The 14654-nt window shown below is 48.3% G+C and overlaps 1 protein-coding gene across 2 annotated transcripts in view; it reads left to right on the top strand.

Annotated features, from left to right (window-relative positions):
* Window positions 1–9969, top strand: part of LOC134396160 (zinc finger protein 436-like) — a 41917-nt gene extending 31948 nt beyond the window's left edge. For both annotated transcript variants that reach the window (XM_063122555.1, XM_063122554.1), the window contains exons 3-4: window positions 2898–3021; window positions 5571–9969. In XM_063122555.1, coding sequence (XP_062978625.1) covers window positions 2898–3021; window positions 5571–6820 — 1374 coding nt within the window. In that variant the 3' untranslated portion in view covers window positions 6821–9969. The remainder of the gene's footprint in view (window positions 1–2897; window positions 3022–5570) is intronic.
* The last annotated feature ends 4685 nt before the right edge of the window (window positions 9970–14654 follow it).

The following is a 14654-nucleotide window of genomic DNA, read 5'->3' as shown; positions in this document are numbered from 1 at the left end:
AGAATGGCAAAATACCACATAAATGAAAGAGTGTTACAGCGCTATAATGTCCTCTCTCTCTCTCTTTCTCTCTCTCTTTCTCTTTCTATATATGTATGTATAGAGAGAGACAAAGAGAGAGAGAGGAAAACTCTTCCAATCACATCATTTTAGCAAGTTAGGTTAAAGGAAGCAATAACTGGAAAGGTTCCCCCATCATCATTCCTCCATGCTTTACAACAAAATGGCATAATAAAGGTATGGCACTATTCTTCTGCTATCATACTCTTTCTCTAGAGCAGCCTTCCTCAACCTGGGGCGCTCCAGATGTGTTGGACTGCATCTCCCAGAATGCCCCAGCCTGCTGGCTGGGGCATTCTGGGAGATGCAGTCCAACACATCTGGAGCGCCCCAGGTTGAGGAAGGCTGCTCTAGTGTAACATGATTTTTAAAAAAGAAATAATTTAAAATAAAGAACCAGATGATAACTGCCATTCACTACCTTGCTAAGATAGCAGTGACTTGGGAAAGGTTTTCATTTCCTTCATCATTTAAAAAAATGTATATATTGCCTTATAACATTATAGGGGCATAGCATTATACTACTTGTTTATTTAAGTATTTAAGAGCCAGTGTGGTGCAGTGGCTAAAGTGTTGGACTGGGAGTTGGGAGATCCGGGTTCTAGTCCCCACTCGGCCATGGAAGCTCACTGGGTGACGTTGGGCCTGTCACAGACTCTCAGCCCAACCTCCCTCACAGGGTTGTTGTTGTGAGGATAAAACGGAGAGGAGAAGGATTATATACGCCGCCTTGAGTTCCCTAGGGAAGAAAAAAGGTGGGATATAAATGTAATAAATAAATAAATATTCACTATTTTAAATGGCTTTTAAAAAACAACAACTTGGAGAGCATTCCTATGGTCCCTGGAGAGTGTCCCAGGGATGATAGCATTTTTGGAGACCGCCCTCCAAGACCATAGACACGGGTATGACCTCAGAAGAGGGACTCCCAAAACAGCCCAAGGATTGAGCATGCTCAGTGAACTATTGGGGGAATAAATGTGGAGTATCATGAGAAAAGGTGTGGATGGATGGATGGCAGAGTCTGGAATCCTGAAGAGCAGAACTCTATGCTGCAACATTTTGTTGCAGATCCCATTTGTATTTTATTTTGTTGTTGTTGTTGTTGTTATTTATTATATTTATATATCACCCCATAGCCGAAGCTCTCTGTGCGGTTATCCTGCTTTCTTGTCCCAACAACACACAAAACGTCTTAGGGCGTTAAAAGAACAAGACGAACTCTCGAATACAAAGCAGTAAAGTTTACAATCATCATAAAAGCACAGCAGTTAAAACAGAAGCAGATTAAACCCAAATGCAAAACAGCAGACACAGCAAAATGGACCAGGGGGCTGGGGACGGGGAACACCCAACCAAAATCAAAAGTGCAGTAGATACATTAGATACAGGGCTGATTTGGAGTCCGGGTAAGGCAGCTCCAAATGAAGAGGATCTGTGGTTTGTGCTCATGTGGATGTTCGTTTTGTTTTTGGTATAATAACCCTTTCTATGGCACCCTGAGACTTCTCTCCCTTTTTGTGTACATCTTGGATAATCACCCGCCTTGCACCCTTGGACCGAGCTGACCTGGGTTTAAATCCCTGCTTAGCTGTGAATCCTACTGGGCTCCTTTCCTCCCACCCATCTCATGAAAGAACAGAACTGCGTATGCCGTTTTCAGTCCTGTGGAAGAAGGCTGGGATTATTATTTTTTAAGTCATAGTAATTTTGTGCAGATTATTATTATTATTATTATTATTATTATTATTATTATTATTATTATTGCATTTTTATACCGCCCAATAGCCGAAGCTCCTTGGGCGGTTCACAAAAACTAAAACAATTCAAAGTGTAAAACAAACAGTGTAAAACCGTGATATAAAATACACATTAAAACGAATTAAAACATACCATACGTGATTAAAACATCCTGAAAACATCCTGAAAACATTCTAAATTTTCCCTGGATAGGCCTGCCGGAATAGATCAGTCTTTATTGCTTTTTTAAATTCTAAAAGACTGTCAAGTTGACGAGTCTCCTCCGGCAGGCCATTCCACAGTCTAGGAGCAGTGGAAGAAAAGGTCCTCTGGGTAACAGTTGTTAATCTAGTTTTTGCTAGCTGAAGTGGATTCTTCCCGGAGGACCTGAGTGTGCGGGGCGGATTGTACGGGAGAAGGCGATCCGACAGGTAGCCTGGACCCAAACCATGTAGGGCTTTAAAGGTACATGCATAGTAAACTTGTGGAACTCTTTGCCACAGGATGTGGTGATGGCCATTGCAGACTGCAAGAGTGGGAATGATGGGGATTGCAGTCCTGCATATAGTGAGAGCAGCAGGTTAGGGAAGGTTGATTTAGGGGACTACGCAAATTCACAGACCGACTGAAGTCTATCGATGGCTTTAGCTAACTAGAACCTCCATTTTCAGCATGGCTGGCTGGAGCATGCTGGGAGTTGTAGGACTTTAGGGTGGATTCCTGAATTGAGCAGGGGGTTGGACTCAATGGCCTTGTAGGCCCCTTCCAACTTCTGCTATTCTATGATTCTATGACTTTTTCTGTCTAAACATGGATAGGATTACACCTTAGACGTCTTGTGCCCCAAGACTTTCCATTGTTGTGTCCATCACCATTATTTAACGGCGAGAATTTAAGAGTGCAGAACCTCCATTTGCACAAGCAGTATACCTTTCAGGACCAGATGTTCAGGGGCCAACCATATTTTTTAACCAGACTGATTTGCAGTGAGGATGCTGGTTGGATCAGCAGGCAAACTTGTGGCCCAGCAGTTATCGCAGCTGTAATGTTCGTGTTTCTGTGCTTCTCAGTATCCAAATAATATTTTGTTTGTTTAGATGGCGGGATCCTTGGAGAAGGCATTTAATTCGCCAAAGTCTGATCATTCTCCGCCTGTTGTCCTGAAGATGCAGCTCCCCCTGGAGGACAAGCAGGAGGATGACTGGGAGGCCACCTTGTCTGGTAAGCGGGCATTTTCTAGAATTCATTCCATTTCATTTCCTACAGTTCCATACCGCTCTCTGGGTGGGTTGCAAAGATTAAAAATACATGATGTGAAACCGACATACAAAAGTCCAACAATTTTAAATCAATCAGTGTAAATCCCTGGACTCATTAAAACCCATATTCTTCACTGTGAGCAAAGTCTTAATATGGTGCTAGAAAGATGACAATGTTTGGCTCCAGGTTGGCCTAACCGGGGAGAGTGTTCCATAGTTATTATTTATTACATTAAATTCCTATACCACTTCATAGCCAAAGTTTCTAGGTGGTTACCCCAGGGAGCTACCACCGAGAAGGCTTCTCCCTTGTCTCAGTCTCCCTTGGAGGATGCACTTGGAGGTTGGCCTATATGATGAGTGTAGTATAAAGGCAACTTCATACCGGGAATTCTTGGGGATGTTGATACTTTCTGGAGTTGGTTCTGGGTCTCTCTCTGGGTCTGTACGCACAATACGCTAACCAACACTGAGCAGTTGAGTATGGGTTGTTGTTGAATTTTGGGTTGTTTCTTGAATCCAGGGCATTTTCTGCAGGGTGGCTTATTTTTCTTGAACAAGTCACCTTGAGGACCCATGTTGGGTTGCTCAGGGTGGTCAACAAACCACATTGCACCGTTAAGCCACACTGCAGAAAATGTCCTGGGTTCAGACAACACGCTAACCCATGGTTAGCCCACATTCAACCACAGAGTGTGGGTTAGCATGTTGTGCAAACCCAGGCTCTCTTTCTGACTTGAGGCTCAATCAAGCTTAGAGATAGTTTCTGCCCCAAGGCCTTCCAGGGAGCTTCATGGCTCAGTGGGGGTAAGAAACGGATGTAACAACAGCAACACAAGGTTCTCACAATAAAAGTACACAGATGGAGTTCAAAAAAATGGAATTTGGCTCTCGGGCTGAAAGAGGTCTTCTAACCCCCTGGGAAAGGAAAGGAACCTCTTGTGCAAGCACTGAGTCATTGCTGACTCTTGGAGGGACGCCAGCTTTCGCTGATGTTTTCTTGGCAGGCCTTATAGCGGGGTGGTTTGCCGTTGCCTTCCCCGGCCGTTATTACCTTTCCCCCAGCTAACTGGGTACTCATTTTACCAACCTCGGGAGGATGGAAGGCTGAGTCGACCCGAGCCGGCTGCCTGAAACCAGCTTCCGCTGGGATCGAACTCAGGCCGTGGGGAGAGTTTCAGCTGCAGAAACTGCTGCTTTACCGCCCTGCGCCACACGAGGCTCTATAACCCCCTACCATAATAAAATAAATAAATATTTTGTTGAAGCTCCCAATTGTCAGCGGCTATTAGCCATTGACATAAGGACATCAGAAGAGCCCTGCTGGGTCAGGCCAAGGGTCCATTTAGTCCAGAATTCTGTTCACACAGTGGCCATGCAGCTGCCCTAATGAGAAGCCCACAAGGAGGACATGAGGGCAACAGCACCATCCTGCACTTGGAAGTCCCATAATTAAATGGTACCTGCAAGTTGCTGGAGGCCAAATCAGGGGGAGGGCTTGTGGGCTTCTCATGAGGCATCTGGTTGGCCGCTATGGGAAACGGGACGCTGAACTAGATAGGCCTTCAGTCTGACCCACCAGGGCTCTGCATTTATTTATTTACCGTATTTCTTCGATTCTAAGACGCACTTTCCCCCCTAAATAAACAGCTCTAAAAATGGGGTGCGCCTTAGAATCGATGGCGTCTTAGAATCGAAGAAATACAGTAGATGCAAAAAGACTCTTCCATTAAAAAGGGTCTGAAACATCCAGTCTCCTTAGCTTTATTGCTTTTAGAAAGCTGAGCAAGCAGGGCTTTCTAAGATTGCTTTGCTGGCTGATTGGAGCCTACAGCGCGCCCCGTGCAGCTCCGGCCCTCGTCAGCCGCGCCAGGAAGACACGCAGCTCCAAGAGTCAGGAGGCTCACCCACCCCAAGCACTGGGTCCCCCCCCCAGCCGCCGCGCTGGGAAGCGCGCGTCCCGCCTGGAACCCCTCACGCCCGCGGAAAAACCTGTGCCCAGAGGCTAAAGAAGTGCTGCTCCACCGAAGCTGCTCTCACGCGGCAGCTCCAGTCGTCTCTCTCCTCCACGTGCAGGCAGGCAGCCAAAAGAGGAAGTTCCTGCAGCAGCCGCGAGCCGGGACAAGGAGCTGGGAGGGTGAGCGCCTGTTTTTTGCTTACCCCTAAGCCTCTCCCAGCCCAGTGGCCCCAAAACCCAGCTCTTTCTAAGAAATTCTAAGATATTCTACTCATAAAAGATGTTCAAAGAAATTTATTTTTTCTTCGAATCAAAGCTTTTTTCCCTTGTTGGTGGCATTGAAATTAGTGTGCGCCTTAGAATCGATGGCGTCTTACAATCGAAGAAATAACGGTATAATATTTCTTGGCTGCCTTTCAGGGCGAGAGCCCTTCCGAGGCGACCTGCAAGAGTAAGACTCAGATAATAAAAACCAATGCGGTGATAAAAGCCGTAAAAACAGCAGGGGATATTCTAGAAACAACAAACATTGTGCCTTATTTTTGTTCTCGCAGGCAATGAGCAAGTGCAAGACGAGGAAGAGGAGGAGTCCTTTCAGGCTGACCGGCCCGAGCAAGGAATATCGTTGGAAAGAGCCAAAGCAAAAGGCTTCCAGGGCCATGAGATGGACGAGAGGTCCGAGAGTCATCAAGGTTCGGAGGGTCACCAGGAGAACCATCCCGGGAAGGCACCAAAGCTTTGTGAGGAAGGCGAGAGGGTCGTACGGGAAAGCCCCTTCCAGGAGGGAACCCACAGGCACACAGACTCAGGGGAAAGCTCCTGTCAGAGCTTTGGCCATCAGGAAATGCAACCGATCGAGAAACCCCACAAATGCTCGTTTTGCGGGGCGAGCTTCTACGAGAGAACCCACTTGGTGATCCACGAGAGAATCCACACTGGGGAGAAGCCGTACAAGTGCTCCGTGTGCGAGACGTGGTTCTCCCACCCCTCCGAGCTCATGCGGCATGAGGAGACCCACATGCCGGAGAAGCCCCACAAGTGTGCGGCCTGTGGCAAAAGCTTCAACCAGAAAGCGTCCCTCATCACCCACGAGAGGACCCACACGGGAGAGAAACCCTACGAGTGCTCCGAGTGCGGGAAGAGCTTCAGTACCAGCTCCCAGCTCATTACACACAAGAGGGTTCACACGGGGGAGAAGCCGTACAGCTGCTCGTACTGCGGCAAGAATTTCAACCAGAAAGCGTCCCTCATCACGCACAAGAGAACCCACACGGGGGAGAAACCCTACGAGTGCACACTGTGCGGGAAGAGCTTCAGCGCGTGCTCTCAGATCATCAACCATATCCGAGTCCACACGGGCGAAAAGCCCTATGAGTGCTTGGAGTGCGGCAAGCGTTTCGGCAGCAGCTCCCACCTGACGGATCACAAGAGAACGCACACGGGCGAGAAGCCGTACAAGTGCCCCGACTGCGGGAAGAACTTCAGCCGGAGTTCCAACCTCACCGCGCACAGTCGGATCCACACAGGAGAGAAGCCATACATATGCTCAGGTTGCGGCAAAAGCTTCCGGCAGAAAGCGTCCCTGATCACACACAAGAGAACCCACACGGGGGAGAAACCCTTCGAGTGCGCCGAGTGCGGAAAGAGCTTCATTTCCAGCTCCCGCCTCGTCAGCCACAAACGGGTGCACACGGGGGAGAAGCCCTATGAGTGCTTGGAATGTGGGAAGTGCTTCATTTCCAGCTCCCACCTGCTCAGTCATAAAAGAGTGCACACGGGAGAGGAGCCGTACAAGTGCTCGTAGAGCGGGACGGGCGTCTGTCGCTGTGCCACCCTTCCGAGGGCCGGTTCACGCCTAACCCCGCACCCTGGCCGGGGATCCTATATACCTGGGACAGCCCAGCTTCTATAATCTTGAGGGCCGTTTTAATTCTCTAGACATAACGTAAAAGCGCGGAATCTCTCTTTCCACTTAAAACAAGTGAACATTTTTCATCGGGCCAGATAGGTTTCTTCCAAGGGCCAGGTCAGGGCCGCCAGTCGCCTATCCTGGCTGTAGGCCTTGTTATGCCAGTTGGTGCGTGTCCTTGCCGCGGCGCATGGAGTGTGATGTGCGCCAGTGTGGGTAGGGAACACGACCCGGATTCGTGCAATCCTTCCACCTACCCCAAAGGACCGGAAGAGCATGCAAACCCATGTGTACCACATCTCCCGTTAACATAAAATGCATTGTGGGAGACGCACGCACACATTAGGCCAGCTGGACCAATGGCCCGACTCAGTACAAAGCAGCTACGTGTGTTCGCATGTGACTGCCTCTTGTATCTGATTCCTAGCTGGCAGCTAGCCCTGAGGTGCAAGATTCCCTATAGATCAAGGGTGAGGAACCTCAGCCCCAGGGGCCGAATGGGATGTCCCAGTCGGCCCCACCCCTTTCCTGGCCCTGTCCCCTTTGCCCAAACCACTGATTGGTGGTTCCTGGCTTTTGTGCGGCTTTCCCCCATTCTAGAAGGTTGAAACTGCCTCTCCTAAGGCTTTGTGATTGGCAGGAAGAGCCTTAAGCTAAAATAGGCTGGTATATTTTTTTGTAATTTTGGCTCTTGGCCCCACCCACTTTATCTTAGGCTCCGCCCACCACTGCCCTCAGCCACTGTCCTGAAATTGAATCCAGACCCCAGGCTGAAAAACGTTCCCCTTCCCCATCCCTGCTTTTTCCAAAAAAAAAACCACCCCATGACATGGGGATGAGCAATTCATCTACGGCAGCCTTCTCCAATCTGTTTCCCTCCAGATGATTTGGACTATATTCCCCATGCTAGTTGGGGGTGATGGGAATTGTAGTGACACATCTAGAAGGCTCCATGTCAGGTAAGGCTATTCTAGGCTGTTGTCTCTCAAACTGCGTTCCCTGCAGAGGTCTTTCGGCATTGATTTGTCAGCTGGGCAAACTAGGACCGATACAGGACCTGAGTGTGCTGTAGAGGATTCTGGGAAATGTTCAATTGCACATACACATACACACATGCAGAGTTGGCACAGCTGGGCCTGTTGGGTCGCACTGAGAGAAAGAACTTGAGATTTCAAAAAATTCAAGTGTGGGATTTATCCACCCACCCACCCAAGGAGCGGCTATTCAACTACTTTCAAATAGGTTTAGGCTGTGACCCTATACACAGGAGTAAGTCCTGTTGAAATCAGTGGGATTTATTTATGAGTAAATGTGAGTTACGAGTGTGCTATTTGGAGTTGTGATGTAGGCGTGCCCGGATATATACTGGCCCTGAGTGTGGAGGTTCTATATTTTGCTGCAGCTAACAAGAGACAAATCTGGGGATTGGTCCATCAGTTAGGCCCAAGCTAAGGGGACAGGGCCATAGGAGAGCCAGCGTGGTGTAGTGGTTAGAGTGTTGGGCTGGGGCTTGGGAGATCCAGGTTCCAGTCCCCCCCTTGGCCAATAAAGTTCACTGAGTGACTTCGGGCCAGTCACTGACTCTCAGGCCCACCTACCCCACAGGGCTGATGTGAGAATAAAAATGGAGAGGAGGAGGACTTTGTGAGCTTCCTTGGGTTCCTTGCAAGATGGAAAAAGGCAGGATAGAAATGCAATTTTGGCTCTGTTCCCTTTGCCCCCTGTCCGTCTTGCCTTCAGCCTTACCCAGCACTGGGACGTGGTCCCTGAGAGCTGCTCCAACTTTGAATGCCACCCTCAGTCAAAAAAGAGGTTCAACACCCCTGAGGTAGGGCTTCGGAAGACTCCTGTCTGAAACCTTGCAGAGCTGCGGCCACTCAGTGTTGACAATACTGAGCAAGCGGTCTGACTTCGTGTCAGGCAGCGGTCTGTGTTCGGTATCCCCTAAGCAACGTCTTGTGGTGACACGTGGATGATGTGGAGAGAGGAAAGCTAGTGAAAAGTATCCTCCCACATGATAGTATCAGAACTGGGGTTCACCTAATGACATTAGGTTGGCTCCAGATTTAGTCATACTTCGAGTTAGGGCCGGCCAGCATGAGGCAGTCGTCTCAGGCGGCAGATGCCGGGAGGCAGCAGAAAGACGCTCAAAGAGAGCTGCGTGCCCTGAAGCCTACTCTGTACCCCTGCTGCCTTCAAGTTCCCATCATTAGTGTTGAAGTAAGATTCATCTACCAGTCCAGTCAGCTTTTGTACATGGAATGGGAGGGGCTGCCATCTTGTCCTTCACCTCGGGCAGCAAAATGACTTGGGTCAGCCCTCCTTAGAGTACACCATTGAAACCAATGTAACTTAAGTAGCCATGGCTAACTTAAGTCCCATTAAGTTCAATGAATCTCCTCTAATTGTGCCTAAATCTGGAGCCAACCCATTAACTGACAGTAAATTCAGAACAGACAAAAAAAAGTTACTTCTTCACATAATGCACAACTTGACTTTATGGCATTTGCTACCTCAAGAATTAGCCACTGGCTGGCTTAGATCAGACCTGAGCAGAAGGTGGATCTCCAGATGTTTTTTGACTTACAACTCCCAGCATTCCTGACCATTGGCCAGGCTGGCAGGGGCTCCTGGGAGTTGAAGTCCAAAACATCTGGAGATCTGCCTTCTGCCCACCCTTGGCTTGGATGGCTTTAAAAGAGGATTAGGCAAATTCGTGCAGAGGTAGATTACTGAAGGGTGTGAGGCATGAGAGCTAATGGAACCTCCATTTTCAGAGGCAGTATTCCACTGAATACCAGGGGGTGGGGGTGGGAAGCGAAAAGGGGACAGCTGTTGCCTTCAGACAGCTTTTTATATAAACATTCACCTGGTTGCCACAGGCAACCAGGAACTATGCTGGAGAGTGAGCAGGCTGGTGAAAAATGGATGGTGTGTTCCATTCCTCCTCAGCATCCAGCATAGAAAATAAGGATGGAGCGCTCTGAAGGGCCCAGGCTCCAAGTCTGCAGGAGCTATGCTAGTGTGACCAGATACAAAAGAGGGCAAGGCTCCTTCAGCTCTAACTGTTGTGATGAAGAGGGAATTTCACCAGGTGCTGTGTGCCTACAAATGACACCTGCTGAATTTTCCCTTTTCTATACAACTTAAAGATACAGGAGCCCTGTCCTCCTTTCCATATGGTCACCCTAGACAGTAGGCCATGGTGGCAGGTAACAGCAGAACTAGCTGGCTGTATGTGTGCCATTTTTAATTTCCCACAATGCCCCAGAGTGACATACTGGGTAAGAAAAATAGTTAATAGGGAGGTTCAGGACAGGCATCAGTGTTGGGCCATGGCAGCTGCCCTAAAATATCGGGAGTTGACACTTGTCCTGGTTCTCTTGTCTCTCTGTCCGCCAGCAGCAGGCAATTAAACATATTTGTAGGCCTATAACTATTGGAGGATTATTTACAAGGTTGCCTTCATGCCTTGCTGTGGGCTTCTTGGAGGCATTTTGCTGTCTGCTGTGTAAAACAGGACGCTGGAGCAGATAGGCTTCTTGCCTGGAAGGGCCACATTGTGCCCTGATCCAGCAAAGCTCCGCTTATATTCTTAATTTTATATATATATATATATATATATATATATATATATATTGTGACTGAGAGACTGGCGAGATACTGAAGAGAGGGGGATAAAGAGTGACTGTACTCAGTACAGTATAATGGAAAGCACATTACAAATTGTGTCGGTGTGAGGGAGAATGACAAAAGTGGATTAGGGGTGTGTGTGTGCATTTTCTGTGAGAAACAGAGACTCTGGAGCAGAGGTGGGCATCTTGTGGCCCTCCAGATGTTTTGCATACAAAAACTCCCATCAGCCTTAGCCAGCGGTGAGAGATTATAGGAGTTCTATGGCCCAAAATTGCCTGATGCTACTGTGTTGCATATGTGAACCAGGCATGTGCCACGCACTTAAGGGCTGCCTTCATTTTTGAGGTGATGTGAGGAGAAACACCACTGGTGTTCTGCGGTGGCTGATCTGCGATCGGCCCGTTCAACCATACGAGCCGCCAGTTGAAGCTTCCTGCCGTTGTCAAACAGTAAACAAGCACATCCCCAAACAGGTGTCTTGTGTGGCCTAGAAAACATGGCGGTCCTATAGAAGACAGGTTGGTGGCTGGGGCAGAAAGGAGGGTTGCTGCATTGTTCCCCTTTTAGAGAATGAAGATGAGAGGAGGGCAGGGCCGGCCCTACTATTAGGCAGAGTGAAGCAGCTGCTTCAGGCAGCAAGTGCTGGGCAAGAGGCAGCAGGCCCCCAGCCTTAACTCCTGAGCCCCCCAAGTATTCTCCTTTCTCAGAGAACTTGTCTACCAAATGTCTGCCCTGCACCCCCTAAACTAATCTGCTGCCCCTTGGGTGTGCTACCCAGTTACCAGGATCGAAGTAAGATTCAATTGCCAATCCGGTCAACTTCAGTACGTGGAATGGAGAAGGGGTGCTATTTTATCCTTTACCTCAGATAGCAAAATGCCTTGGGATAGTCCTGGATGTTGAAACCTTTAAGAATCTGGTGGAAGCAATAGGGTGGGTGTCTATGGGCAGTGAAGAAGTGTGTGTTCAGGAGAATAATAATGGGGCGTAATGCCAGGATGTGCGTGGAAGCAGGAATTTCCCTTCTTCAGATCTTTTTCTCATTAAGTCAAAGAATTCATCTTCCTACAAAGGCAGAAGGGAAAGTTCTAGAGCAGGGGTTCGGATTAACTTTGGTGGGTGGAGAGGGCCACTTCGCGTGCCCCCAACTCATTGTGGGCTACACTCTTCCCCCACAAGCCACCATTGCCAGAACTGGCCACATGGCCAGATTCCAGCAGAGTCACTAGGAATCCGTCAGGAGCTTGGGTGTGGGTCACACACAGCTCATGCCTGCATGTTGCCCAGCCCTGGTCTAGAGCAGGGCTGGGCCAGCTTTCTTCTGCCAGGAAACACATGTCAACACTGACTGGTAACAAACCCAACAGTGGGGCTGGCCTGAGCCCATTATAGAATCATAGAATAGTAGAGTTGGATAAGGGCCTATAAGGCCATCGAGTCCAACCCCCTGCTCAATGCAGGAATCCACCTCAAAGCATCCCTGACAGATGGTTGTCCAGCTGCCTCTTGAAGGCCTCTAGGGTGGGAGAGCCCATGACCTCTCTCGGTCATTACTGTACTGCTCAGGAAGTTTTTCCTGATGTCCAGCCAGAATCTGGCTTCGTGTCACTTGACCCCATTATTCTGTGTCCTGCATTCTGGGATGACCGAGAAGAGATCCTGGCCCTCCTCTGTGGGACAACCATCCAAGTGCTTGAAGAGTGCTATCATGTCTCTCCTCAGTCTTCTCTTCTCAAGGCTAAACATGCCCAGTTCTTTCAGTCTCTCCTCATAGGGCTTTATTTCCACACCCCTGATCATCCTCGTTGCCCTCCTCTGAACCTCCAGCTTGTCTGCATCCTTCTTGAAGTGTGGTGCCCAGAACAGGAAGCGGTACTCAAGATGAGGCCTAACCAGTGCTGAATAGAGAGGAACCAGTACCTCGTGCAATTGGAAGCTATACTTCTATTAATGCAGCCCAAAATAGCATTTGCTTTTTTTGCAGCCACATCACACTGTTGGCTCATAGGTGGGATCGTCCCTCTTTGTTGCATCATTTTCTCTTTCTAACATATTTTCTCTCTTGCCAGAACTCTAAACTGACTGCATGAAGAGGCCTTTTGAAGGCGACTTCCTATAAGCCACTCAGCCAGGGCAAAATGAAATGTGTGACAGCAGCAGCCGAGTGAGTTTACTCACATGACTGCCCTGTTCTGGTAAAAAGAGGGATTGGGGGGGGGTGTATTTAGCACCCAAAATGGGAGTGTGTTGGGAAGAGAGGTCAACTCTGCCCCCCCCCCCCCAACATCGCCGTGCTCCTTTTGTTAAAATGGTTTTCGGAACAGCACAGCCACGATGGTGCAAGTAAAACAAGATTCAAGAAAAATGTTTAAGGGATAAGGAGGAAGAAGGGTTGCACCCCCTCCCCTGTGCACAACTTTTCATGTACATGGAGAATTCAGCCATTACGGACCCACCTTCAGCCCCAATATGTATTTGAACACCCACTTCTTAATTATTATTATTTTACCGTATATTCCTGCAGCGCTAGTGTTGCTGTTATGGCTCACCTTAGGCCAGGAGATGACTCAGTTGTGGGGGTCCCAACTGATCACTTGGAGACCAACGGTAAAGTATAGGACTTCCCCACCTCTCTGCTTTATATGTGAACATTGCAGACACATGAATAAAAATACAGCTGTCCCATTGCATCTGGTTTTTGTCCCTATGTTACATTGATGAGGTGGAATTTGAACTCAGGTCTTGCCAGTCTATAAATGTGTCAGGGCCTGGAAGGGTATTGGTGCTGCCCTCACCTCTGGACTTCAAAATGTTACCCTGCCATATGTCAACACAAAGAAAATGGCCACTCTTCTACAAGAGGAGGGAGGTATCATAAAATGGCCGCCTCCTTATAGAATCTGTCTTTGCTTCCAGGTAAAACTGAGCTGCAATCTCTCCCCTGAAATTATATTTCCACTGCCCTCCTCTGGCCTTGCGTGGCCTCCTCACATATACTTAATTCCACCTTTCACATCCATTTGTATCCCTCGACGTGTGTGCATGTCTGCCGTTCACATGAAGAAGCATGGAGAGAGGTGAACACTGCTTCCTTCCCATGAATGTTTGTGAATCTGTAGTTGTAAATGCATTAAAACAAAACCTTTAATTTATGCCTATGTGTTACTTGTAGATTTTACATTAAATTCTTATATCTTTTTTTCCCTTTTGCATTAATTTCTATGCCTCCAAGATGCCTTGTTTTATATTTCGGGTGAGCCTCCCCTTGGGCAATGCATTTAGGCTTTTAAAAAACTTAATTGCAGTGGGGAGGGTATTTTTTTAGCAGGGTCACAGCTGTGGAGGAAAAGGCTACACCTCTCTCCCCACGAGTTGCATGAGCCCTTCCTGCAGCAATTCTGCTTGAGAAATACCTCCCCTTGAGTCCCTGGCCAATGGCTGGTTGGCCACTGTGTGAACAGAATGCTGGACTAGATGGACCCTTGGTCTGATCCAGCAGGGCACTTATGATGTCCAGTGGGAGGCTTTTTCAAAATCAATTGCTGTGCGTTGCTGGGTAGGGGGACCGTACGAAAAGAAAGACAGGGCTCATGTGTCTTTAACACTTGCATAAAAAAGAGATTTTCAGCAGGTGTCATTTGTATGCATGCAGCACCTGGTGGAATTCCCTCTTTGTTAAAGCTGCAGGAGCCCTGCCCTCTTTGGTATCCGGTCACTCCAGTTATAGCTCCTGCAGCTTTAACTGTTGTGATGAAGAGGGAATTTCACCAGGTGCTGCATGCATACAACTGACACCTGCTGAAATTCCCTTTTCTGTGCAACTGTTAAAGATGCAGGAGCCCTGTCCTCTTTTCCATATGGTCACCTGTGGCTGAGAAGTGATTGATAAGAATAGGTGTTTTGTATGTATGTTACATGTGACAATGTATGTGTGTGAACATGTATGATTTGGTGCAGTGGGTTATGAAAGTCGGTGGGCCTTTACACTCTTTGCTTACACCCTCGCAATCCACTACTCTCATCCTGTTCCTGGAAGGTTAGCCACGAGGAAATATGGCCATCAGGTTAAAAAAAGGATCCTCTCCATGTTCTG

Source organism: Elgaria multicarinata, chromosome 3 (assembly GCF_023053635.1).
Source record: "Elgaria multicarinata webbii isolate HBS135686 ecotype San Diego chromosome 3, rElgMul1.1.pri, whole genome shotgun sequence".
NCBI classification, from domain to species: domain Eukaryota; kingdom Metazoa; phylum Chordata; class Lepidosauria; order Squamata; family Anguidae; genus Elgaria; species Elgaria multicarinata.
Note: the sequence above shows the minus strand (reverse complement) of the source record. Positions and strands in the feature narration are given on the sequence as shown.